This window comes from Panthera onca, chromosome B3 (assembly GCF_046562875.1).
Source record: "Panthera onca isolate mPanOnc1 chromosome B3, mPanOnc1 haplotype 2, whole genome shotgun sequence".
Taxonomy (NCBI): domain Eukaryota; kingdom Metazoa; phylum Chordata; class Mammalia; order Carnivora; family Felidae; genus Panthera; species Panthera onca.
Genome location: NC_138344.1, coordinates 37402289 through 37429723, shown reverse-complemented (window position 1 = coordinate 37429723; position 27435 = coordinate 37402289). Strand labels below are relative to the sequence as shown.

The 27435-nt window shown below is 53.8% G+C and overlaps 1 protein-coding gene, 1 long non-coding RNA gene and 1 other non-coding gene across 3 annotated transcripts in view; 2 read left to right on the top strand and 1 right to left on the bottom strand.

The window, feature by feature from the left end:
* Positions 1-286: 286 nt before the first annotated feature.
* On the top strand, positions 287-9270 carry SKOR1 (SKI family transcriptional corepressor 1). The gene is made up of 9 exons (XM_060617366.3): positions 287-393; positions 616-2818; positions 3939-4029; positions 4956-5063; positions 5585-5656; positions 7027-7101; positions 7341-7415; positions 7929-7994; positions 8514-9270. Exons 1-9 carry the CDS (start codon positions 287-289, stop codon positions 8606-8608), a joined length of 2892 nt encoding a protein of 963 aa, XP_060473349.2. The 3' UTR covers positions 8609-9270.
* Positions 9271-14117: 4847 nt separating this feature from the next.
* Positions 14118-14224, bottom strand: LOC132670473 (U6 spliceosomal RNA). The gene has a single exon (XR_009606711.1). It is a non-coding gene; the product is annotated as a U6 spliceosomal RNA (small nuclear RNA).
* Positions 14225-14554: 330 nt separating this feature from the next.
* Positions 14555-27435, top strand: part of LOC132668964 (uncharacterized) — a 58132-nt gene continuing 45251 nt past the window's right edge. The window contains exon 1 of the long non-coding RNA XR_009605901.3: positions 14555-15578. This is a non-coding gene — a long non-coding RNA (uncharacterized LOC132668964). The remainder of the gene's footprint in view (positions 15579-27435) is intronic.

Here is a 27435-nt window from a genome sequence, read left to right as displayed (position 1 = left end):
GCCTCTTCTCCCTCCCCACCCCCCGCCCCCGCCACGGCCTCGAGACCCTCCTCCTTCTCCTTGCCCACCCCCCCCCGCCCCCTGCTGTCTGGAGATGGGCAGTGACCGCCCCTCCCCCGGTCCGTACCCCTCCCTGCGTCTTCCCCGCCCGCCCGCGTGCATGCGCGACTGAGCAGAGGGGCAGCCTGTCCCCGAAGTCCGGGCTTCAGGACCCGGGCGGGTAGGGCAGGCATCAAGGGTAGCCAAAGGCTCAAGGATCTGGACGTTACGAACCCTGGGTTAGGCAATGGCTTTGCTGTGTGGCCTTGGGCAAGTCACTCTCCGTCTCTGGGCCCCACTTCCTGCACAATCCGAAAACAAAATTGGGTTCCGAGCTGCCGGGGCAATCCTGAGGTCTCAATTACCCCTTCTTCTCCCCCCAAACCCCAGGGGCTTTTGTTGTGGCGCCAGCGCGCGTCTGAATAACAAAAGGCTCCCGTCCAGGGGGAGAATGAGCTTGGACTCCCCGTGGCCAAGTTTCTCCTCGCGCCCAACTCGGCGCGCCCAGCTGGGCGGGCCCGAGCCACGGTGGCGCTGAAAATGGCTCAACTGCTCTCTACTTTCTCTGTTTCATAGGAGCGGCGGCATGGAGGCTCTCACCACTCAGCTGGGGCCGGGGCGCGAGGGCAACTCCTCACCCACCTCGAAGCAGGAGCTGCAACCCTACTCAGGCTCCAGCGCTCTCAAACCCAACCAGGTGGGCGAGACGTCGCTGTACGGGGTGCCTATCGTGTCTCTGGTCATCGACGGCCAGGAACGCCTGTGCCTGGCACAGATCTCCAACACCCTCCTCAAGAACTACAGCTACAATGAGATCCACAACCGCCGTGTGGCCCTGGGCATCACGTGCGTGCAGTGCACGCCCGTGCAACTGGAGATTCTGCGTCGGGCCGGGGCCATGCCGATCTCCTCGCGCCGCTGCGGTATGATCACGAAGCGCGAGGCCGAACGCCTGTGCAAGTCGTTCCTGGGCGAGCACAAGCCACCCAAGCTGCCCGAGAACTTCGCCTTCGATGTGGTGCACGAGTGCGCTTGGGGCTCGCGTGGCAGCTTCATCCCTGCGCGTTACAACAGCTCGCGTGCCAAGTGCATCAAGTGCGGCTACTGCAGCATGTATTTCTCGCCTAACAAGTTCATCTTCCACTCGCACCGCACACCCGACGCCAAGTATACGCAGCCCGACGCCGCTAACTTCAACTCGTGGCGCCGTCACCTCAAACTCAGTGACAAGTCGGCCACAGATGAACTGAGCCACGCTTGGGAGGACGTCAAGGCCATGTTCAATGGCGGCACGCGCAAGCGGACTTTCTCGCTGCAAGGAGGCGGCGGCGGCGGTGCTAATGGCGGGTCGGGTGGGCAGGGGAAGGGCGGTGCTGGCGGCGGGGGCGGCCCCGGGTGTGGCGCAGAGATGGCCCCAGGCCCGCCGCCCCACAAAAGCCTGCGCTGCGGCGAAGACGAGGCTACCGGACCTCCTGGGCCGCCTCCTCCCCATCCGCAGCGGGGACTTGGTCTAGCGGCGGGAGCCGGCGGCCCGGCGGGCCCTGGAGGGCCTGGTGGCGGCGCCGGGGTTCGCAGCTACCCAGTGATCCCAGTGCCCAGCAAGGGCTTTGGCCTCTTGCAGAAACTGCCCCCGCCGCTTTTCCCTCACCCCTATGGCTTCCCCACGGCCTTCGGCCTCTGCCCCAAAAAGGACGACCCGGTGCTAGGTGCGGGCGAGCCCAAGGGCGGTCCAGGCACCGGGAGCGGCGCAGGCGCGGGCACTGGCGGAGGCGCGGGCGGGCCAGGATCCGGCCATTTGCCCCCGGGGGCAGGCCCTGGCCCGGGTGGCGGCGCCATGTTCTGGGGTCACCAGCCCTCTGGGGCAGCCAAGGATGCAGCGGCCGTGGCTGCAGCGGCCGCCGCAGCCACCGTGTACCCGACGTTTCCCATGTTCTGGCCGGCGGCAGGCAGCCTCCCGGTACCACCCTATCCAGCCGCGCAGAGCCAAGCCAAGGCGGTGGCGGCCGCTGTAGCGGCGGCGGCCGCGGCGGCGGCGGCGGCTGCCGGCGGCGGCGGCCCCGAGTCCCTGGACGGTGCCGAGCCGGCCAAGGAGGGCGGCCTGGGTTCAGAGGAGCGCTGCCCGAGCGCGCTGTCCCGCGGGCCGCTGGACGAGGACGGCGCGGACGAGGCGCTGCCGCCGCCCCTGGCCCCACTGCCCCCGCCTCCTCCGCCTGCACGCAAAGGCTCCTACGTGTCGGCCTTCCGACCGGTGGTCAAAGACGCCGAGAGCATCGCCAAGCTCTACGGTAGCGCCCGCGACGCGTATGGCGCCGGGCCGGCTCGTGGGCCAGGGCCGGGCGCAGGGTCCGGCGGCGGTTACGTGAGCCCAGACTTTCTGAGCGAGGGCAGCTCCAGCTACCACTCCGCCTCGCCCGACGTGGACACCGCTGACGAGCCCGAGGTGGACGTGGAGTCCAACCGCTTCCCCGAGGACGAGGGCGCTCTGGACGAGGCGGATCCCGGAGCACCCAGTGCGCCCAGCACGGCAGGCGGCCAGGACGCGGACCAGCCTGTAGGGCCCCCGTCTACCACCTCCTCGGGCGCCGACGGTCCCACAGACTCCCCCGATGGCGGCAGCCCCCGCTCCCGGCGCCGCCCGGGGCTGCCCGCAGCCAGCAGGTCAACATTTGGGGACCTGGCTGCCGACGACGTGGTGCGGAGACCTGAGAGGAGCCCGCCGAGCGGCGGCTATGAGCTGCGAGAGCCTTGCGGGCCGCTGGGGGGCCCCGCGCCGGCCAAGGTGAGCCCCGCGCCCGCCTTGCTGGTGGCGCCTCCCCGCTTACCCCTCGGCACCTTCGGGATGTGGGGCAGGCACTGGACAAGTTAGGGACGGGGATTATGTTCTGAGCGGGCGTGCCAGCGGTAGGCCCCAGCCGCTCTGAGTAGGCCCAGCGCTGTGGAACTTGTTGGGACCCCCTCGCCCCCGTGAGTGAGGGTTTCAGAAAATCCGGAGGTGGGGGGAACAGGCCTGAGAAACGAGTGTGCAGTGTTTTTGTTGATTGGGAGCGGGGGCGGGGGGGGGGGGGCGTGCAGAGACAGGCCGGGACCTCAGTAACACAGAAATAAAAGGGATCTGGGGAAAGAACCGGGAGCAGAAAAAGGGACCCAAAGCCAGAGAAAAGCGCTTGCGAGGCCGGGCCGTGGCACACTCGCCCAGATGGAGATCAGAGTCCCGGGGACGAAGGGGCTGGTGAGGAGAGGAGAGAACCGCCTCTCCCTCAAGCCGGGCCCCAGCAGTACGGGGTTCCGGAATCTTCCTCTACCTCAACTTGTAGTTTTCTGAGTCCCTTTGAACTCCGGCCTGGGGAGCCGCAGGGTTCATTTGGTAGCAGCTGTCGAGATGGCGTGCAGGGCGGGAGAAGGGCTCTCAAGTTGTCTGAACCACGGGTGCGGGTCGGAGCTGTGCAACTAAGCCGAAGTCGTTGGCCTTTTGAAAGTGGGTGCACACACCTGTACATTTATTTCCATTGGGTCTATTAAAACACGAATCATTAGCTGGATGCAAAAAGCGTCATTTATGCGGGGACTGGGCGTGGGCTGGTGGGAAGATGCCGAAAAGGAGGTGGGCAAAGGGTGGGGGGGGGGGTGGCTTTGGACAGCTCTTGTCTTGAGAGCCGCTTTGTCTTTCTGATAATTTTCTCGAGGGCGCTAATAATTACCCTGAAACTACAACGTTGCTGTGGCCTCCGAGGGCGCCAGGCTGCGCCGCGTGCGTCACAGCCGCCCAGGGCCCTCGGGGCCCACGGGCTAGCTGACCTCCGCCTCCCTCTCAGGGCTCCCCCTCGGCCGCGGCCGGGGCTGGGGGACCCTGAGCCGCTACAAGCACACCCCTAACAGCCTGTCATTTTCGGCCGCCGCAGGTGTACGCGCCAGAGCGGGACGAGCATGTGAAGAGCGCGGCGGCGGCGCTGGGGCCCGCGGCCTCCTACCTCTGCACCCCCGAGGCCCACGGTAACGCCCCTCAGCCCCCCTGCCGAGGTCGCTGGCCAATGCGACGCGGGGACCGCGGGCGGAGGGACAGGGCTGTGTGTGTGGGGGGGTGCTACTGCGAGGGAAGACGAGAGGAGAAAGAGAGGCAGAGGAAGCGAGAAAAACAGGGAGAGGGAAAGAAAAAGAAAGAAAGGGAAAGGAAGCTAAGCGAGAACTAACAACTTCCATCGTTTGGTCACTTAACAACAAACCTCCCTGTCCACCACACAACACACGCTCACATACACCTCATAAAATCCTTTTTAAAACCACGCCTGGCACCTCTTTCCAGTCCTCTCATTTATTCGCCAAGTTTTTGGGGCCTCGAGGTCCTCTGTGGTCAAGCCAGGTTAGGGCGGAGGGTGCGGGAGCTTGGCTGCGCGCTTGGATACCTGCGAAGAGCCCGCGGTGGCTGCGACCCAACCCGGGGGGAGACCTGCAAGTGCGCCGGACCCCTGTGGCTCGAAGAGGAGGGGCTGAGGGCCTCGGAAATCCGGGCAGGCCGAACCCGAAAGGATGTCTCCCCCGCCGCCACCCCGCGCGGCTCGCAGCCTGGGCCGCGTTCTCGGCGGGGGCGGCGCGGGCAGACCCGGCGGCCACGCGCGCTCGCGGTGCCCCAGTATCTGCGCGCGATGTAGGTCGCTCGTCCCTGGTGGGCTCGGCTGCTCGTCTTGTTCTTTTCCGAGGGGCTGGGGAGGGGGCGTGGAGCGCGGGATGGGCAGACCGCGCGCGGGGGAGGGGGTGCCCGGCCCAAAGCCTGAGGGTGCAAGCCCAGGCGCACAGCCGGGAAGCAGCGGCGGCCACAACGCTTTTAATTAGGGCTCGGGCGCCCCGACCGTAGCAGCTCTGGCCGTATCGGGGTCACGGTTTCTTTGCTTCTCCTTGAAACTCGGTTTATTGCCTTTAAGAACCAGATAAGGAAGACAATCACTCGACCGCCGACGATTTGGAAACGAGGAAATCCTATCCAGACCAAAGGAGTATCTCCCAGCCAAGTCCCGCAAATACAGACCGAGGTGAGCCCTAGGACCCTCACGCACCAACCCCACCCGGAAGCCGGGGCCCAGGTCTCCCAGGTTTACACAGGTTTGGGCTTGGCTTTTGAGGAAGGCTTTCGATCAAACGTAAGCGGCTGCTGGTCCCCTTGTGCGGCTGGCAGATACATATTTAAACAGCGCGCCCGCGAGGTGCAGGCCAGGGCTTTCCTCCTTAGTGGGTTTGGGGCTCTTCTGGGGGAAGGGAAGGGGGTGTACTAAAAGGAAATGAGAGACACCGTCACCCACGTGAAGCAGGTCAAAGGGTATATACTTCCTGCCCTAAGATAGCCTACCTTCCCTGGGTGCACTCTCCTTCAGTGGGTCACCCTCTAAAATGATAGCTTGGAAGGTAGGTAATACTGGATGCTTGTAACTGACTCTTCTAAAGGTAGAAGGTCTGTAGTAGCTCCCTGACTTAGCTCGGTTCTGGGAAAGCTCATCCTTCCCCTCCCAAGGCCTCTCCCAGGAGAGAACCCCTCTTACCTGCCCTTGTATCCCAGGTGAAGATGGGCTCACCTTGGATGTCACAGGAACTCAGCTAGTGGAGAAAGATATCGAGAACCTGGCCAGAGGTGAGGTTAAATCTGTGAAATGGGGGTACGCTGTGCTTCGGGGAGATGAACCCTACTTGTAAGGGAGTGCATGGGAAGACAGGGCTCTTGGGGAATCTGTTTTCATTGAGTGCAAAGGATAATCCTCTGGACACATTATCCTGGCACAGAGGTATGGGGAGGGGGTGGGGTGAGGAGAGTGAACCAAACCCCTAGAGGTTCATTAGAAGTTTGGGTTCCTGAGGCTAGCCTGTCTGAAGAACCCAGCAAAAAAGAGAAATGAGTAATAATTCTCAGAACTTGATGCATATGACAATCAGATAGGGCAATGTGGGTCTCCCAACCTCACTGGAACACAGGACTTTTTCTGAAAAGCAAGATTGCAAAGAGGCATTTATTTTAGGAGTGTGAGAGGTTAATTTTTTCCTGGAATTAAGGCGTTCTGGCCCCACCTCAATACACCCTAAATGGGGTGGGGATGGAGCATGTTTTTGGAATGGGATCCTGGGGTAGCTGCTTCATCTGCAATGGGGGAGCATGTGGCTTGAGGCACAGAGGATGGGAGCCTCTAACCCCACTTTGCTCCTCTACCTCCCACTTCTGTGTTTCCTCAGCACCTGCTAGGGGTGGGATTTCTCAGAGAGCCTTCCCCACAGGGAGGACTTGGATACCAATAGCTCCTTGGTCAGGGCAGCCCCTGCCATTCCTCTGTAGCTAGTCCTGAGGGCACTAACGGTGCCTTCCACATCCACCCGCTATCCACCACCCTGCCCTCAAACGGTCCAGGGATGGCCTTGGAAACTGATGTAGGAAGGGGGGGAAAGCAGTGGTGGTCTTCCACTCTTCCTGGTTACACATTTAACAGGCTATGCAATTACTTTCAAATCATTGGTGCTTTATATGAGGGCCCTTAGTATGGATTTGGGGTCCTGAGACCCCCTGAAATTGTGAACAAACTGTTGTGAAAATATGTATTTTTCCAGGGCAGGGGACCAAGTCCTTGACAAGATTCACCCAGCTCTGTATGGTTGAAGGGAGGAATGGGGTGTGTCATTTGGAGGGGTAAATCAAGTCCTGGGCCAGCTTCTAAGGTTTGGGAGTTTGGAACAACTTAAAGCAGATGCCATGCTGGTTAGTGCCTGGAGCCAGAGCCTAGAAGCCCAAAACCTGAATTTAATTCTCCTGGGCAACCTAGCTCCTGGCCCTTTTTCCTCGTCCAGATTCTTTGGAAGCAAATGGGAAAACAGTGCGGAGGGCCTCTGCCTCCGGGCCCCACCACTCCGCCACTCCCATCTCAGGGCTCTTGGCCAGGGCGGGACCTGCAGGACCTTGGGGAGGGGGGCCTGAGTCCCGCACACCCTCCTTTACCTCACACTCTCGGCCCTTCGCAGACGAATTGCAAAAACTGCTCCTGGAGCAAATGGAGCTCCGCAAGAAGCTGGAGCGAGAATTTCAGAGTCTCAAAGGTACCCCCTTCCTGGCCCACCTCACCCCACCTCAGCGCGAGAGCTTTCTTCCCGCACGCCCCCGGACCCCAGGACTGGCAGCTGCGGCTGCGCGCCCTGCCTGAGCCGCGGAACCCTCCTTTTCCAGGGTTTCCCGCTAGGCCGCAGACCGAAGGGGTGGGGGTGGGGGAGGGGAGTGGGGAAATGGGGCCGAGGGAGGGGGCTGTGCCTAACAGCTCTCACTTAATCAATTTGCACAGATAATTTTCAGGATCAAATGAAGAGGGAATTGGCTTATCGAGAAGAAATGGTACAACAGCTGCAAATTGTCAGAGGTAAGACGGGAGTCAGGTGAGCGCGCGCACGGGCCGTAACTGCCTCTCGTCTGGCAGGAGCCGCAATGTTGGCTCAGTCATTTGGATTTAAATTGAAGGTAATTTAACAATTATTTTTTTTATTTAATATCCTTTGTATACTCTGATTAGCCTCAGAATGGCAAGCGAGCCCAGCAAACGGCTTGCAGGCATCATTACATGGAGTGATTGAACTTCTTATCGCGGCAATTTCCATGGTTTCTAAATTAAAAATCGAGGCGTAAAATTACCTGGGAAGTAATGCCTAAGTTTGCTTTAATTTTGGTTAGATCCGTCTGCCTTTAAGCGCCATCCCAGGCCATTTCCTCCCTCCGCCAGGCTGCAGTTTGGAGCACTGATGCTCCCTCCCTCGGTCCCCCGGATTTGTTTTTTCGAGGGGGCTGAGCACTGGGGAGAGGGTGAGGCCCAGGCTGTGACCCCGGCCGGCTGGAGGGTGGTCTCATTTCTTCACTGGCCCCTCCCCATGTCTTCCAGACACTCTGTGTAACGAACTCGATCAAGAGCGGAAGGCGCGCTATGCTATCCAGCAGAAATTAAAAGGTGCGGAAGCCGGGGAACAAAGATAGGGTTGCCAGGCTCTGGCTGTGCCAGTGAATGAATGAGTGAGTGAATGAATGAAAAAGTAAATGGCGGGGCTAGTGAGAGGGGAAGGCCAGGTCTACCTGAAAGGAGGGAAATGGGATTTTTTTTTTTTAATGCGGAAATAATTCTAGAACGATAGAATAGGGAGAAAGAGCCCCTTGAGCCCTGGGCGTTGGGAAATCTGCCGAGGGATCCAAATCTGGCCGTGGGCAGATTGACTTCCCTCTTTCTGTGCCTCAGTTTCCTCTTCTGTATAATGGGGCTATTGAACACGAGCAGTGGTTCTAAACCACCGCAGGTTCTCACTCCTAGCCTCCTACCTTTTTCTGATCCGCTCACTTGATAACCCCTGAGCGGGAGGGGGTGGGTGAGATCTGGGCAGGCAGGGGAGGAGGCGAGTGGACTAAGAGGGTAGGCTTCGCCAGCGAGGCTAGGCAGGAGAGGTGCCCAGCTTTGCCCGCCTGACTGTCTCTCCAGAAGCCCACGACGCCCTGCACCACTTCTCCTGCAAGATGCTGACGCCCCGCCATTGCACTGGCAACTGCTCCTTCAAGCCCCCGCTGTTGCCCTAGGGCCGGCCCGGCCGCGCCCACGCGCCCTCAAGCCATGCTGCTCTCTTCTTGTAAATACCCGCGGCCGCGGCGGCCGAGAGCGAGGAACAAGCCATTCGGACACGACCGATGTAAATACAGCCTCCCGCCCGCCCGCCCTCCTCCCGGGCGCCTCGGCCCAGGGCCCCTTCTCCGTTTCCAAGTGTAAATACCACCTCGCCCCACGGTTGAACTCCAGGGCATCGGACCTCATGGGGTTAAATGGACCGAAGGGGGTAAGAAAGGGGTAAGGGGGCCTCCCCCCACCCCATACAGCCTCGGACCCCCAGTTGTGTACACAATGTAGCAACTTCGCTGGCGCTGGCCCCGCGCTCCCCCCCCCCCCCACCCCCGTCCCGTCCACTTCTGAAACTTGTTCCTAATGACAAAGTGGCTATGTGCAATGGATATAAATGTACTGTGAGTCTCTCTTGGTTCAGTATTGGGTTCGGTTTCATTTATGCTGTAAGTTACTTTGCTTCCTTCTCCTGGACCTGCTTCCAGTCCCGTTTTGCATTCCCCTTTGGGTTTTGTTTTGTCTATTTTTTCTTGTAACCTCTTGATGTAACAGCACTTTAAAAAGGGCGACAACTGACTCACGAGATGGAGACCACCTTGAGCCTGTTTGGGGAGACCACCCTGTATCCGTGACTTTTGTTTTGTTTTTAATAAAAAAAAAAAAGAAATCTGTCACTTCCTGGGGTTGTGGAGGTGGGAGTACGGGGTGGGGAGGGTGGGCGGAGGCGGGCTGAGGGGTGGGCAACAGGTGGGGCTTGAAGACCGCCGGCGGCGCGAGTCGTGGAGCGCGGGGGCTGAGAATCGCACGGCTCAGGTAGGCAGCAGCGAGCTCCCCGACCTCTCTACCAGTCCTTCAGATACACCCAGGTTGCCCCGCAGGCCACCCTCTCCCCACGTTTGGGACCCTCCCTGGAGCCTTTCGACCAGGGGTGAGAGGACTACAGGAGGCTCCTGGGTGCCAGGGTCTCAGACTCTTCCCTGGAGCTCCCTCAAGGGCCGAGGGTTTACTCGCGCCCACTTCCACACCTGCCCCAACGAGGAAGTCCTTTCCAGCGCGGTCAGAGACCGGACACTTCCTGGGAGTTTGCCCGGCATCCTGCCCGGAAGCCCAGGTTCATTCAGAATTGCCAGGAGGCCCGGACACCGCAGGCCTGGCCCTGGAGCGCTGGGGCGAGGCAAGGCGGGCGGGGCGGGGAGCGAGGTACCTAGGATAGACTTCGTCTGGGCAAGCCTGGAAGCACACAGATATCCTCCTGCCTGCCCCTCCGCTACCCTAACGGAGGGAGCCCTGGCAGTTTTTAATGTTCTGTCCATTTGGGCCCGAGAGGGTGCGCGGACGTGGAGGAGCCCAAGGAGCCAGGCGACGCCCGCCTGCGCTGGAGTCAGGTGGTCTCGACTGGGGGATGGGGCGGTGTCAGGGTGCGTGTGACCGCGGTGGGTTGCTTCCTGGCCGCTGTTGATGAGCCCTCACCTTGCCGCACGCCTCCCGTGGGCCTCAGTTTCCACAGCGCACCTGCTGGTTAGGCTACAGATAAAGGATGGAAACTGCAGCGCACTTTTTTTGAGGGGGAGAAGAGTGTGCCTGGAGAGGGAAAGCGCACCGTCCTGGGGCTCATTAAGCCCTGGCTTCCAGTTTCACCACCTCGGCTGAGGACTAAGGGCTCTGTGTCGCTCCCTTCATCCTTCTAGGCCTCCGTTTTGGCCCACGTAAAATAATATTCAGGCCTCTCACCCCGGCGCGCGCGGAAGAGCTCTGGGAGGGAAGCGGGGCGCAGGGCCGCGGGTCCCCAGCCCGGTCCAGCGCCCCGCGGACTCCGCCCTCCGACATCCCTGGAGTCTCCGTGCACTCCTCCGGTCCCCCACCGCCGGGCTAGCCCCTCGGGCCTGGGAGCCCTGCGCTGCGCCGGTCGGGAAGTTTGGTAGCGGGTCATCTGGAGGGCCCGTGGCGGGTCGGTGAGCAGGGAGCGCGCTGCCCGCCGCCTGGAAGGGGCGTAGGAGAGGAGGCCCCCCCCTCCACCCCCCGGCGCGCTGCGGAGGCAGGAAGCCGGTCCCCGGAGCCCCCTGCGCTAGGGTTCTCAGGACCCCAGTCCCGAGACAGTCGGAGGGCTAGACACAGGACATGAGAGAGATAATGGCGGTGAGGGCAGCGGCTAAACTGTGAGGTGTCGTCGAGGGAAGAAGTCACCTCGGGACGCGAGGTCTCCTAGCAGGGACCCTCCGGGGATCGGGAAGGTTTCCTTTGGGTGGAACCAACCCGATCAGTTCTCCGCTGCACCAACGGCGAAACAGGTCGCGAGAGGAAGTGAGCAAGTGACTGCGTCCAGGGCCGAGCGGTGCTGGGAAGCGCAGAACAGTCCAGGTGTTGGGGAGAGCACGAGACTTCACCGCCTTGGCGTGACCACGCCTTTGGAAGCGGCACAGCCTGCTCTATAAAATGGGAATTACAGTTGCTACCCAGGCAGGAAGTTCCGTGGCCGCGGCCCACGCAGAGAAGCCTAGCAAATACTCCTTTTCACCTTCCCTTAACGAATTCCCCAAAGTAGAGAAAAAAGCCGTAGGCAGCAGGGGTTCGCCAAAGGGCACCCCATCTGGGCCGGAATCTCTGCAGACTGGAGGTGTAGGCGGATCCGACCCAGAAAGCTTTGTCGCAAAAAACCCTCTTGGGTTCCTCGTCCCTTCAGAAGTGGTTTGTTCTCCCCCAAATGTTAATAACCAAACGATTGGTATGGATGTAATTATCAATAATTATACGAATTATTGCTGATTGCGGGGCTCGTAGCTACTTTAATTAGTTTACCAGATTCTAATTAAGTTAAATGAAACATTAATAGGGAAAATATGCTTTGAAAAAAAAAAAACAAAAACCCAGGATTTTTAAAAAGTCTATTTCTCGCCACAACGTTGCCACCTTGCGACACATTTTAGGCATTGCAGCCAACGTCCGAAGGCCCTAGACTAGGGAGCGTTGTCTTAGGGAGAAAAAGGGGGGTTTCGGGAATTGCCAGTGGGCTATGGAGCACAGAACTTCGACCTGGGTGTTCTTCCGAGGTGTCTGGTTTCACACCCGTGACTCCGGGAGGTGCCCACAGGGGGTCTGGCTCCGGAGTCCTGGGTCTGTGGATAAAGTACCAGGTAAAGATGCCCCCTCAACCTCAGACCACCTTTTTTCATCGAAGGAACTTCGAAATACTCATAAGGAGATGCTGTTTACAGTCTCTATCCTCACCTTTCCCAGAAAATCCAGGATTAAGCTGTAGGCCCTGGTGGAGAGTCACCGCCCCCCCCCCCCCCCCCCCCCCCCCCCGGGGAGAAATCCCGCCTCCATGCATCCTGCAAATCTGGTAACCTGTCTGCAAAAAAACAGCTGGCAGACCCCCGGATTCCTTAGACTGACTTCTGCATTCCTGTGGCACTTGGTTCCTGAAGCTAAGCGTGTGCTCCCTTCTCTGAGTTATCCTTGGTTGTGTGTGTGTGTTCCCCATAGGACTGTAAGTACCCTGGCAACAGGGGCCACATCTTGCTTTTCCTTGTGATCTCCAACACAGCACCCAGTGCCCCAAAGTAGCTCAACAGATGTCTAAATGAAGTGGTTCCAACTTTGTGGTTTATCAGGATGCTGGATATGTCTGAGGGGAGGAGTCCCTAGGTGCTTCTGGACTACAGCTCTTGGGAGACGATTAAGTTCATTTGCCTAATGTTAATTAAGCACACGTTTAGTGGTCAGATGATCCTTCCTCAGGAGGATTATTTGGGGAGGGGGGCAGGTGTCTGGCAAGAGATTGTCGGCCTAGGAAAACTTTCTTCCTTTTTCAGCTGTGTCCCAAAGAGGGTGCAGTTCCCCCCCGTCCACTCACTACTCCACCTCCTTGGATCTAAGGTAGAGCCTTGATCCTTTGCAAAAATACAACTCCTGTCCTTGAATTCAGAACACCGACAAAAGCAGAACTGGGCCTGTGTTCTCTTTCCATTGATTCTAAACAGCTTTATCTCTCCTTCTCTATCTTCAAAGGTGACATAGTGTTTGGTTAAGAGCACAAGCTCTATAGCCAGATTTCCTGGGCTTCAAGCCCTTCTCTGCCATTTACTAGTCTTGTGACATTGGGCAAGTTGTTGAATGTCTCTGTGCCTCAACTTCCTCATGTGTAACAGGAGTAGAAGTTTTACTTCATAGAACGGTGCGGAGCCAGGAAAGTCAGCCAGGTGTCTGACTTTTCCAGGACTAAGAATTGCCTGTCTTTCCTCTTTTCTGCTCCAACACAACGGGTCAGACCAAGAGGAATAGTTTCTTTAGAAGGAGAGTCACACCAACATTGGTCCTTTCCTTGTTTGGCATCCCAGAAGGAGACATTGAAAACTACTCACCCAATTGCCCAAGTTCTTCCTAAGAACCAGGCATGTTTGAGGAAAGAAAGGAAAACCAAAGCTTGCCCTCCAACTGCATATACTGGAGGCTGTGAGCCGAGGAGAAGGTGCAGTGAGAGGTCCCACAGACCGCTATTCTTGGCTGTTACCTGGAAAGGATCATTTCACCTCCACTGAAGGGAACAGAAATGGATCCCTGATGGAACGCTGCTTCGCAGCTCTGAGCGCCCACCGGGAGAAGACCCGCCTCTGCCCTGGGGCGGCTCAGGGGCTTGGCGTCTGCAGCCTGCCCTATCTGTGGGGAGCACAGAGCCTGGGATCTGTGCGCTGCTCTCCCAGCGGCTGCAGAGACCGCTGGGCCGACTACGTGTGTGCTCAGGCATCAGCAAAACATGTGCACTAACATTTTTCTCCTGGGGGGGGGGGGGAGATATTTCAAAACCATTGATAAAGTCATCGCAGGAAATCTGAAATTTATTGGACTTTTCTTACTAATCTTACTAATTAGGACTGTGGTTCTTGCATTCATTGCGCAGGGGCAGGGTCCCGATCTTTTCAGGGCCTGTGCCTCCAAAGGTCTTAGCAGGCCTTGCCGCAGCCACTTACTGGTTACATGATCATGCCCAGGTTGCTTTGCCTCTCAGTGACTCCTGTAAAATGGTGACAATAATACTCACAAGGCAGGGCTGTCAGGAATACGAAACCCGGATATTGGTGAGGCCCCTGGCACACGGTAGACCTTAAGGAGTGGGCATTATTTTTTTTGATTCAGAGGCAGCATGGTGAGTCTTGTTGAGCGTTCCTGTTAGAGTCACCTTGTCTATCACAGCCCTAAGTTCCTGTTCTGTTTTGGACCTGAAGTGGGTCCACTTTGGCAAGACCGTTTCTTTAAGTGTTAAGGTACCGTGGGACTCAGGATAGTGCAAGGGGAAGCAGAGGCAAGCTGGAAAAGATCGGAAGACTGGGGCCAGACATAAAAAGCACGACAAAGAGAGATTCTGACTGTGCCCCACCTCCTCTTATTCCATCTCCTGGGACTACAGTTTCCTTTGTGTGAAACAAAAGAACCTGTAAGTGAAAAGTGTTTGCAAGGGAGGGATAAGCTCAGATACAAAATATGGAACGCTTCACGAATTTGCGTGTCATCCTTGCGCAGGGGCCATGCTAATCTTCTCTGTATCGTTCCAATTTTAGTATATGTGCTGCCGAAGCGAGCACGATGTGCAGGCGCGCTCTGAGAGTATATAAAGCAGAGAATGCGAAGACTTTTACAGTTATGGTGACCACACTGCATTACTTAGAAAAAACTAAATTTTGAAGACGTATGACCTTGTGTATCTCGTACACACGGTAATTGTATCTTTGTGATTACAGCGAAATGAACTCTAATTATTTCTCTAACCCTCCAACGTTGCATATGCAAATTAAGGCACCATGGGAAATTGGCCCTCGGCCCGCGCGACCTCTGCGCGCCCCCGGAGGGCGCGAGCCTCACACTCGGTCACGTGGCGCGCGCGGCCGCGCTTCTCTTCCCCGCCGTCCCAGCTGGGCCCCCAGGGGTCGCACGCGAGGTTCCACCGAAAACCGGGCGGCACGGTGTCCCCGAAACTACGCGGGGTGGCGCGTGCGCGGCGCCAGCACATTTTGGGGGACAAGAGGCGGTGATGCGCACGGGGGCCCCACAGAAATCGGGTCGGGCAGTCCCCGCGGCAGGACCCGTGACCCTGGCGAGAGCTGGAAACGCCGGTCGTGCACCGGAAGGGGCCGGGCAGGGTGGCCCGGGGCCGCAGCGCGGAGGAGTGGTTCACGGTGCGCCGCTGTTTCCCCTGGGGTGGTCGGGCCCTGCGCCCCGTGCTTGAAGCCAAGGGCAAGGGGGTGAGCGTCCGCTTGGGGCCAACGCTTTCCGTAGTGTGACTCGAGGTGTGGCAGACCGGGAAAGGTCGCCAGGCTTTGGTCCAGCACTGGGCCGGGCCCCTTAGCTGACCCGTGTCCTTCCCCTCAATTTGCACGTTAGAAAACAAGCTCTAGTTGGTTAATCAAGGCCAAAATTAGCCTGCCAGTCGTGAAGGAAGTTGGGATTTGCAGGCAAGTCTGGTTTCAAAAACCGATCTTTTCCTCTTCACGGTGGAACTCGAGCGAGGAAAGATTTGGGACCACGAGTGCGGCCTCCCCTTTTGGACAATGCTCCCAAGGCCTTATCGGCTCAGACTTTCCTTCCCGCCCTAGTTCCCTCACCACACAGCAAGCATCTGTGACGTCAGCGCCGGGGCTACAGGGCCAACAAGAAGTGGTTTGTGTTGCTGTGGCCGTTCGGTTCCGGCGAGGGAGCCAAGCAAACGTGGAAGAGCATTCTCAGTGCTAGAAGGACTAGAAGGGAAGAACATGGGGTTTAGACAGTGACTGGGGAATGAAGGTGGGCAGGAGGGAAGGGGACATTTGAACTGTCGCTCCATACGGATGCAACCCTGAGAGGACCTGACAGACAGTGCCAGGCAGAAGATGACCTGGGAGCTACCTGAGTCAATGTCACCCATCTGGGCAAGTCCTTCAGGCAGGAGAAGCCACTGTGGAGGTAGGTGGTGCTCCCGGTCATGCTGTGGCTCAGCGTTGTGAGCCTGACTCAGACCACAGCCAGGGAGCACCTGGCCTGGCCTCTGGGTACTTTGGAGTCCCTCCCCCCACCTGTCTTCAGTGAAATGGAAATCAGGTGCAGGCTGCCCAGCTTCTCACCTGACCTCTGTCTAAATAAGCAGTGAGCAAACACAAACCTCAGAATGCTAATACGGCCTTCACTGAGGGAAAAGAGCTAATTTGGGCAATGATGTTTCCCTCAGATTTGCAAAAGGGAATTGCAAATAACCAAAAAGCGTATTAGCATTGATGGGAGATGATGCTAATCTTCAATTAGCATCCACGTTTTTATTCATTTATTTAGAAGAAGAGCCTTTTGGTCACAGTCAATGTGCACACGTGTCACGGTGACAGGTACATCTCGTGGGTTCATAACTGCCTTATTGCGAAAACCAGCAGGAGATGGACCAGGTTGTTCACCATTTCTGGCTACAGGAGTAGGTGTTATTTTGAGCCAGAGGTGGAGCTTGGGTGTTTTTTTGTTCTGTTTTATTTTGTTTTTCGTTTTTGTCTGTTTTCTTATTGAGCAGTTGTGTTACAGAGGGACGTCTGAGTTCTAGTTTCCATTCCTTCCTGCATCTGCCTTTGTGACCTTGCCCAACTCCCTGGACTTCTCTGCCAAGTGAGGAAACCGCCCTAGAGAAGATAACCTCTCTTTCAGTTTTGACATGCTGTGACTTTTTTTTTTTTTTTTTTTGTAACTGGGTAACTGAAGGACTTTTTTTGAGACTCCAATTAGCAACGTGTAAAAATTGAACACTTTTTGTTTTCTATTTTAGAAGGGTGGAGCATGCCAGTCATCCTTGGGACATAGAATATCCCGGGAACAGTTCACAGGGCAGGCTAGGGTCTGGGACCTGCTGAACCTTGTGACACTCGCCCCTGAGCCCCAAAGGCCCAGCGTGGAGGGAGGGGGAGGGCCGGGATGAGAGGAGACAAGGCAGATTGGATGTGGCATGAAGCCGGAGGACAGATGTATGGAGGGAGTCGGTAAGGAGAGACCCAAGGAGACGGACACCGAAAGCAGGGAGTAATACGTGGGTGCCAGAGAGAACTGCACGGTCTCAGAGCTGCAGTGGGAGCCCCCAGCTCCTGCTGGCCCTCGGAGCTGGTGTCCCCCCCCTCCACTCTGAGACCTGAGGTGGCCTGAGTCCCGACAGCCTTCCCTGAGTGCCATGGGCTGCAGAACCTCAAGAAAGGCAGAGTGGTCCCCCCACCCCACCCCCTGCATCGCCCCGTCCGGTCTGAGCTGGAGCTTCCCGCCCTCTGAGGTCTGAGCTGGAGCTTCCCGCCCTCTGAGTGCGAGAGATCAGAGCAACTTTAATTACATTTTGATCAATGGAGAAACGGCCTGTTTCATATTGAAAACACGTCCGTGAAGACATGAGATCTCAGCATCCTCTAACATTGTAGTGTTTCCCCTGCAGCCTGGGAGCACTGAGTGTTTCCACATGTCACTCATTTGAAGGAAGAAGGGCCAGGGATTCCCATCAACCCCACCAGAGGGAAGAAGAAGCAGGGATGTGGAGACGCAGCCGTGGCCTCCTCTGTGCTGGGAACCCTGGGGATGAATGGCGTTGGGGGCATCAGGAGGCTTTACCCAGTCGTAGGGCGGGGATGTGCCGAGTTTACAGGCCTGGCCCAGAAGGTCCTAAGGCCCCAGACACAGAGCAGGGCTGCGGGGAGCCTGGGCATGGAAGAGGACCCACCACTCAGGTCCTAGAAATCCCTTTGAGCAGCACGTGCTCTGACTTAAACCTTGTTTTTGTAAGCTCTCTTTTGAAGTATCCTCTCCCACCTAATCACCCCAGTGTATATGAGTTTTTCCGAGTTTCCTTCTTTGCCTCCCAGTGAAGAAAACCAGGGGTGGGGGGAGGGGCAAGTAGAAGAAGATCTGTGTGCCGACAGCTCAGAGGGAGGCCTGAGGCAGGGTCAGCTGTGGCCAGAGGGAGTGGCTCCTCCCAAGCTTCCTTAATCCCCCTGTGCTCACAGCCCTTGCTTTTCTGGTTTGGCCCCTGCTGTGGTTAGAGCAGTTCTAATCCATCCCAGATGCCTGACCTCAGTGGTACCCTATAATCCTGCCCCTTCCCCAGCTTGCATTTGGAGCGGGGGGTTGGGACCCCAGCCCAGGCGGTACTTTTTGACCCTCCCTGTGATCTCTTTTTTGTGCCTGGAACTTTGTGAATATCTGGCTATTTCCCCACCTGTAGGACGGTGACTCTGCTGAGTGCCCAGCACGGCAGTTTGAACACTGACTTCAGTTTTGACGTGAACAGCCCGAGCACTTTAGATGAGCTGCTTCTGTAAAGTGTTTAGGCCCTGGGCATATGGGAGGTACATGGACGGTATAAATATACTCGATGCATAACCACTCCTTATTCTTCTTTGGTCTTCTTTCCTTAATCTCGCAGCTACCTGGATGAAACACACTTTTTAAAAAGTGAAAATAGCTCCTCTTTTTAAAGTGACTACCGGGACTGTTTCTTAGCTACTCTAATCTTTTTGTCGTAGTAGCCCCTTTTTCTGAGTTCTCTCCCTCTCCCCTGCCCCTCCTTTTCTTAGCTGTGATGAGGACTGTTTTCACCCAGAGGGCTTCAAGGCTTTGGGTCTGAGCACACAGGCTCCTAGACCCACTCACTCCTGTTCACTGAGCTTAGTCTGAATCCTTCCCTTTCTTCTGATGTTCTGTTTCATTTTCATGTCTGAGAGATAAGCACTTTTACTGATGGGGAAAAGCTAGGCCTGGAGAGGAAAGTGACAGAGCTAATCAGGGACACTGGAATTTGCTGTCAAATCTTTCTGGCTCCAAGAGCTGACTTTTGCACCTAGTTGGAATAAAGGAGTCCCATTTGAGGGTTCTGGGAGGATCTCTCTAAAATCTCTCTCTCTGTTGCCTTAACTCCTGCCTTTGAAGCCTCCTTAGCCTGAGCTGTTGCTATCTGATGGGTTCACTGTGATTTAGTCCAAGACCATTTTCTCTGGCAATCCCAGGCTAGCCTAAGAGCACAGGCACTTCGGTTTAGGGCGTGGAAGGGACACTCTGTGAGGGTGCAAAAAGGATCCCAAGTCCGAGTAGAAAGTCTGCCAACTTCTCGGTGGTTCTGTTAGTTTTTCTCTGTGGGGTTGCAAGGTGAGAGGTGAGGTGACACCCCCTCCAGATACTCACGGCCCTCCCCTGAGTCCAGACAGCACTCACCCCCACCAGGGTCACACCGACGACAGCTGTGGTACAGGGAAAAACTACAATGGCTTTGAACCAAGAAAGACCACGTTTATGAGAGTCAGCAGTGAACCTCAGTTTCCTCATCTCTAAGATGGAAATAACAATTTCCCTACTTGCTTTTATAGGGTCGCGAGGCCCCATGGGAAATCCCACTGTAAAGTGCTGTGGGGAAAAAGGTAGGCATATGGTCTCCCCAGACCCCCTTTCTAGCCTCAGGCAGTTAAATCCTTCCCATACCTGGTGAGCGAGGCTTTTGTGCATCAGGAACAGACCTACAAAATATGAACAACAAGATGAACCATCACATTGTGTTAATATTTTCACACCACTTAACTCTCATTAAAATGTACTTTGCTGAATTTAATATGTGATTCCAAATGACACAACATATTAAGTGCTTAATATACTAGAAATTATGAAACTATTATAGTCGGTGCCATATGAAATAATTAGACTGAATTAAACTTTAGCAGCCAAGTGAAGGAAAGACTTCAACTTGGAATGTCTTTAAAGGATCTTAAGCCACCACTGTAATCCCCGAAATAAGTGCCAGAAATTAAGATCTTTAAATAAAAACTGCAACCTAATCTGTGCTTACACCCAGCTCCTCTGGGCTTGGCTGATGCAGAGTGAGGGGCCTCGCACCCACCCCAGGGCAGGGCATCAGGGTCCGGTCTTCAGGGGCCTCTTCCCCTGGGGCCAGTCTGGGGGTTGGTGACTCAAGTGGCTTGAATCTGGAGTAAGGCCTCCTGCTGAAGGGGCAAATCACTCTTCTTTGCCCCAAATTAGCCTCTTGTCACAAAATAGAAACAAGCCCACCTTATTTAACATTTTGTGAGTTCCTTCCTTCCTTCCTTCCTTCCTTCCTTCCTTCCTTCCGGGTGTTTTTTTTATGCATTTTTTTCTCACGTAATCCTCACAATATGTGCATGTTGTAAACCACCGTTTTCAGATGAGGAAACTGAGGCTCGGAAAGATTAAGTGAATCATCCAAGTCCAAGACCCTGCAATCAGAATCCGGAGTGTTCACCCCTACATCACACGTGGCTTCCTCACTAGCGTGTGCGTGTGCATGACGCACCTTACGCTGCTTCCTATTTTAATAGTGGTTCGGTAACCAAACACATTAACCTGCTCTCTGGCAGTGACTTACAACCAATGGATTTTTCACAAGCAGGGTAGGGACCATGACTTGAGAGTCTCACTTTGAATAGATTGCAGCCTACCTAACTTACACAGGAAGCTCTCTGTATTTGCTGCTAATTCAATTAAAAAAGAATGGACTCGTTACCCTCTGAGTATCCTGACATAATACCTATGGGTAGCTGTCATAAACAAGACAACTTCTCATAAAGAGTAAGCAACACTTTTTTATCATAGGGAATACTAATTTCTTGGCTACTTAAGATGCCCTGTCTCAGTGTACTCATATCCGTGTGAAAATACTGATCCAATGGGTCGTTTGAAAAATATAAATTTGACCGTAGAGATTTAAATATATTATCATTTACTCACCAGCAAAACTAATTTTAATGGAGGCAGGAAAACTTAGCTCAAGCAAACACATGTTTATAATTAACCAAAAACGTACTTTTCATGAGTATCAGGATAAGGTTCTGCCTCAAATAATAGAAAACCAAATAACTTTTGCTTTAAGATGACAGAGGTTAATTTCTCTCTTGCATGAGACAAGTTGTCTTTCAAGGTCTGGTCTGATGGCTCCACTGTGTCACAGAGCTGGCTCTTTAGGATAACAACTTGTGGCCCCAAATGGCTGCTGGAGCTCCAAGATCCAGGCACCAGGAATAAGGAAGGCAAGAAAAGCAGAGGATGCATATTAAAGCTCTGAATAAAATCTGTAACTAAGAAAGAAGATAACAGCCAGGGGAGCCTGGGTGGCTCAGTCAGTTAAGCTTCCGACTTCGGCTCAGGTCACGATCTCGCTGTTTGGGAGTTCGAGCCCCGCGTCGAGCTCTGGTGCTGATGCTCAGAGCCTGGAGCCAGCTTCAAGTTCTGTGTCTCCTTCTCTCTCTCTCTGCCCCTCCCCTGCTCACACTCTGTCAAAAATAAATAAACATTAAAAAAAAGAGAGAGAGAACGGTAATGGATAGGCAGCTCGAACGATAATGGGTGGCCCTTGGCATACCTCCTGGCACTCAGGTAGCAGTCGATGAATGTTACTCTACTACTTTTCTGCAGAGCATCAAGAAAGGGGAAGGGAAGTAATATTTGCTAAGAGCATGTAGGAGTCCAGGGACCATGCTGGACATCTGCACATGATCTCATTCAGTTATCATAACCCTGTGTGGGCAGCAGAGCAACAGGCCAGGTAAGAGAAGAGGCTGCCATCTGGGGTGAAGCTCTGTCCACAGGTAGAGGTGAGAAGTTGGAGGGGAAAGTTGGAATGTTTGCATGAGAAGCCCAGGGATTCCTGAGAAGGAAGGATGAAGCTTCTGTCCTTGCTCTCCTACAGTCAAGTTATTATAAACTTGCGGGGTGAATCAGATGGTGAGGACGGAAACCCAGCGGCAGGAAAGTGTTAACTATGCCCTTAAAATAAAGTTGCCATGAGCAGAGAAAGTGAAGAGATTACAAAATTAAAAAAATAACTTAAAACCGGCAAAAGACTTGAGCGGGCATTTCACAGAATGGGAGCATCAGACATCCCCTGTGAAAGTGCACTCAGCCCCATCAGCCATCAGGGAAATGCAAAATCAACTACCTCCCGGTTACCACTGACAAGTCTGAGAATGCCAAATATTGCTGAGGAAGCAGAGCCGTGAAGATAAGAGAATATGTGGCTGGAGTGAGGAGAAATCAGTGCAGCCACTTTAGAAAACTGTTTGCCGGCCTTCTAACATTGGGGATAAACTGACCCCTATGACTCAGTTGTTCCATTTCTAGTTATAAACCCTACGGAGACTCATGTGCATGTGCAGCAGATTACACGCAAAAAAAAAAAAAAAAAAAAAAAAAAAGCGGCATTATTTGTAATGGCCACAAACTGGAAACAAGGGACGATCCACAGGAGAATGGATAAATATATGGTCGTGCACTCAGGCAATAGGACGCTAGACAGTACTGAAAACGAGCTGCTCGTGAAAATGAGTGAACTATAGTTACATTCAGTGTCACGGGCTGAAATGTATCCCTCCTCCATTCATATGTGAAAGTCCTAACCCCCATGCTTCAGAGTGTGACCACACTCTGTGGTCTTCACACAGGTAATTATGTTAAAATGAAGTCATATGGGTGGTTCCTAAGCCAACATGAAGTCCTTATACAAAGAGGAAATTCAGACATAGACACGTGGGGGGGGCGGTGGAGAGGGGTGGGTAGCCAATGTGAGAACAGCCATTCACAAACAAAGGAAAGAGCCCTGGAACAGATGGAGGCATCGCTCCTGGTGTCTTGACCTTGGACTTCTAACCTCCAGGTCTGTGAGAAACTATGTTCCCGTTAAGCCGCCAGTCTGTGGTACTTAGCCCTAGCAAACCAGTACAGCCAACAACAGGGATGAATCTTGTATACTTGATGCTGAGTGAAAGAAGTAAGGCGCAATAGGCATTACAGAATTATACCATTTATATAAAGTTCAGAGTTATGGAGGCAAACGTGTATTGTTTAGGGACACAGAGATGGTAAAATGGTAACAAAAACAAGGCAGGGATTGGCATAAATGACAGGGAAACGGGAAGGAACACATGAAGGCTTCTGGGGTGGCAGCAACATACTATTTATTTTGGGGGGGGGGAGGGGCAGGGAGAGAGGGAGAGAATCCCAAGCAGGCTCTGTGCCATCAGCGCAGAGCCCAACGCAGGGCCCAACGCGGGGCTCGAACTTGCCAACCACGAGATCATGACCTGAGCCAAAATCAGGAGTCGGACATTTAACCCACTAAGCCACCCAGGTGCCCCAACACTCTTATTTCTTCATTTGGGTGCTGGTCACTCAGGCATTCTGCCTCTAGTTATTCATTAATCTGAACCTTTATGTTTAGGGACTTTTCAGTGTTTATTTGCAGTCAAATGTAAAAACAAGAAGGAGAAGGAGGTGGGAGAGACAGAGAAGAGGGGGCTTGGAGAGGAGAAGAAAGAGAAGAGGGTAGGGAAGGAACTCATGGGCTAACCCGGTACCAAGTGGATTGGTCTAAGGATCTGTGAGCCCACAGCGACCACAGCTATATGTAACTGGAGGGTCTGAAGGTGGTGTTGCCTCTGAGCACATCACCTGAGCCCAGAATCTCAGGAAGAACTCCCTCCCCTAGAGAAGCCTTCAGACCTTTGTAATCTAGGGAAAGCCACCGCCTCTCTCTGAGGTTGGTTTCTCCATCTTTAGACGGGGGAAGGCTCACTACATGTCCTAAGGCTCGTTCTGTCATTAACTAGGTTTCTGCTCAATGGCACCTCCTCCAGGAGGTCTTCCCTGACCACTTCTTGATGATAGCACCTCCTTTCTTTCTGTTTCCTTTTTTTTTAAGTCCTTAATATTGGTGATAGGTATTTATCACTGAAATCATGTCAAATATTTGTTTATTTACGCAAGCAGAGCAGGATTTTCATTTTATTTTTAAGTTTATTTTTGAAAGAGAGAGAGGGGGGTGTGCGCTCGCATGCGCACCCGCACAAACAGGGGGGAGGGGCAGAGAAAGAGACACACACACACACACACATAATCCAAAACAGGCTCCAGGATCTGAGCTGTTGGTAGAGCTCGATGCAGGGCTCGAACTCACAAATGGCAAGATCAGGACCTCAGCCGAAGTCAGATGCTTAACCAATGGAGTCACCCAGGTACCGCAGGATTTTCATTTTATTACCACTCTATCTCCAATGCCTAAAGTAGTGTTTGGTAAATATTTGGAGTTACAAAGGTGAGAATGTTCTGTAGTGTCTGACACCTAGAAGGCACTCAGTAAAGGCTAGTTTTTTACTTCCCTTTTAGCTGAGACCCACCTACCCACCCACCCACATTTCCTGGGGCTGAACTCAACCAGTGTCTCCCCCCCGCCACCCTCCCCGGCAACTTGGGACTGAGAAAATGCCCACAACTCGCCCCTCTGGTCATTAGCAACATTTTACCGTAGCTAACATCAGAGGCTGTCCCCAGGGCTAGGGTCTCCTGTGTGATGACACCTCATCCTGGGCCACTGCTTTCCCTTGGACCCAATGTGACCCATTTTGCCCCACTTCTGGCTCTGCGCTGACAGCATGGAGCTGGCTTGGGATTCCCTCTCACCCTCTGTCTCTGCCCCTCCCCTGCTCCTGCGCGCTCTCTCTCTCTCTCTCTCTGTCTCTCAAAATAAGTAAACTTAAAAAAAAAATGTGACCCACTTCATTTGGCCTCTCCCCATACCCTTGCCGAGGGACACAGCTTCCCCTCAGCATGGCTCAGCTGCCCCGGATGAACCAGGCTCTGCAGGCTGACAGCACTTTGAGTGTGTGGGTAGTTTCTTCCCTTTAGAGTTTACTGTTGCAGTGCAGCGTGGGGCCCTGCAAACACGACAGAAAGCCTCCTCCCCATTCCTCCATCAGCATTAATTGCTCACTCCCCCTGTTCTTGCTGCTCGGTTCCTATATTTAGCGCGCATTCTCTCCTGCCTTGTATTAGAGGTGGCTGTTTACTTGCTTGCCTACTCTCCCTCCTCCCCAGACCAGGAGGGCCTGCCCAGGACAAGGCGCCAGACCTCCCTGGTGATTGTACTCCTGGCGTGTAGCGGAGCACCTGATGTTAACAGCCGCGTTTATCGAAGAAAAAAAAAAAAAAAAGCTTCTGCTGTTACAAATGACAGATAATAGGATTTTAGAGTTGATGTAGATGGCATTAGACCAATCTTCCTCGATATACCATCTCCAATGTGCCCAATTTAAAAGCTAATTAAGACACAGAAAAAGAAAAAAAAAAAAAAAGTTAGAACCTTTCAGAAAAAGTGCCAAATTCTTGGCAGGCGTCTGGGACGGATTTTCCCTGATGACGTGCCGGTGGGGCCGGGCAAAGCGGCAAGGTTGATTGGCATGTCTTGCCTTCTACAGTGCCCCAGAACCTCCGGAAGGAAAGCACGTAGGGGGAAGGTTTGACCCTCACTCACTGCCAGATGGCCCGGCAGCGCCTCCTGTCCCACGGGCGCAGGCCGTCAGTGTCCTGAGGCCGTCCAGTGTTTCTGAGGCCATCACTGTCCTCCCTGGCCCCTTCCGTTAGATGTGTCTGCCCACGTCCATCTGGAGACTGACAGCACCAAAAGGCAGGGAGCAGGGTGTAACCGGTGAGGGGGCGTCACCATTGCTGCAGACGCTGAGTACGTGCGTGCGTGCGTCGTGAGCTGTACAGATGTGTTGTGGTCATTAAATTGCATTAATCCAGTTAGAGGGTCTGCAGCGTCCAGTAGGAGAGTGTAAGACATTTGTATGCATTCTGGCATGTTGGGTCTTATTTTCATGTTGGGGCTTTGTTTGCGGATTTTGGCCTTCTCTTTTTTATGTTCCTTTTGTTTTTTGGCCTTCTGTGAAATGCACAATGATTTATTTGTTTTCGTCTTCTGTAATTTGGACATTTGTACGAAGTATACAGCCCGTTGTTTTATTTTTTATTTATTTAAAAAAAATCTTTTTAACGTTTATTCATTTTTGATAGAAAGCGAGAGCGGGGGAGGGGCAGAGAAAGAGGGAGACACAGAATCTGAAGCAGTCTCCATCCGGGCTCTGAGCTGTCTGCACAGAGCCTGGTGTGGGGCTCGAACCCACCAGCTATGAAATCATGACCTGAGCGGAAGTCAGACACTTAAGGGACTGAGCCCCCCAGGCGCCCCCCAGCCTGTTGTTTTAATTCTTTGACACCGTTAAGACTGAACTTCCTTACATGTACATTTCTCTGACTGTCAGATTCCAGAAAAATCCATCATTTTTGCCTCCCTTTCGTGGTGAGCTGAAGAGTTTTCCGGCTCCCCACTTGCATGCCTCTCCGTTCTATCTCCCATTTCAAAAACTACCCAGGTCTTCTTTTTTCAAACATTGGTTTTGAAGCTGATGTTCAAATTTTAGCGGTGCTTATAATGTTTACATTGAATTGTGTATATTGAAGTGGTCTTCACCTATACCGCATGTTCCAGGTACTATGGCAACACAGATTACCCCAAAACTTAATGGCTTCAAACAGAAATCCCTATTATTAATCTCTTGCAGTTTCTGTGCATCAGGAATTTAGACAGAGCACAGCAAGGGAGGCTTGTTTCTCCTCTGCAATGTCTGAGGCCTCAGCAGGAAGACTCAAAAGCTTGAGTCACTAGCTTGGCTTAATCATCGGAGGGCTAATTCACCTGTGGTTGGTGCTGGCTGTCACCCCAGCTGGGGTCCTGGCTGGGGCTATTTGTCACAACTCCTACACATGGCCTCTTGTGTAGTCTGACCTTCCTCATGATATAGGGGCTGAGTTCCAAGGGCCAGTGTCCCGAGAGAGAGAGAGAGAGAGAGAGAGAGAGAGAGGGAGAGGGAGGGAGAGAGAGAGGGAGAGAGAACCAAGGGGAAGCCATCTGCCCTTCATGACCAAACTTCAAACTTCAGAAATCATCCAGTCACTTCTGCTGCATCCTGTTGGTTGGGGCCATTACTAACATCCACCTAAATTCAACAGAAGCGTGTCAGTATCGCTCTGTAAGATGAGTATGTGGGATGCTCACACATATACACATGTGTACATGTACATGTACATATGTGCATTTTTAAAATTATTTTTGAATGTTTATTTTTGAGACGGAGACAGAGCGCGGGTGGGAAGGGCAGAGAGAGAGGGAGACACAGAATCTGAAACAGGTTCCAGGCTCTGAGCTGTCAGCACAGAGCCTGATGCAGGGCTCCAACCCACGAACCGTGAGATCATGACCTGAGCCGAAGTTGGATGCTTAACCGACTGATCCACCCAGGCGCCCCTCATACGTGCATTTTTATGTTGGTGTGGTCATCTTTGTTTTTTTCATGTTTTATTTTATTTTATTTATTTTTGAGAGAGAAAGAGCATGAGCAGGGAAGGGGCAGAGAGAGACAGAGACACCGAATCCGAAGCAGGCTCCAGGCTCTGAGCTGTCAGCACAGAGCCCAACACAGAGCTCAGAATCACGAATCATGAGATTATGACCTGAACCGAAGTCGGACTCATTTATTTTTTTCCCAATTAAGTAGGCTGCACTCCCAACGTGGGGCTTGACCTCATGACCCTGAGATCAAGAGTCACATGCTCTACTGACTGAACCAGCCAGGTGCCCTTGCATTCTCCTTTAAACTGGTTGTCATCTTCCTGGGTCCCTGGTTTACAATGAGTTAAATAAAATCTTTAACATATTCATTTTGTATCTGTACAAGTGTAATGGTTTTACCTTTAAAAAAAATATCCTTTAACTGTCCTTCCCTGAAACATTGAAAAATATTTGAACATTACCTATAACAACATAGCAGGCATGATATAATGATACTTATGTACAATAGAATTCAACTATGTAGGTATAGTATGATTAGAACTGCATTAACGTTGTAAAGAAAAAAAGACTGGGGGAGCCTGGGTGTTTCAGTCAGTTGAGTGTCTGACT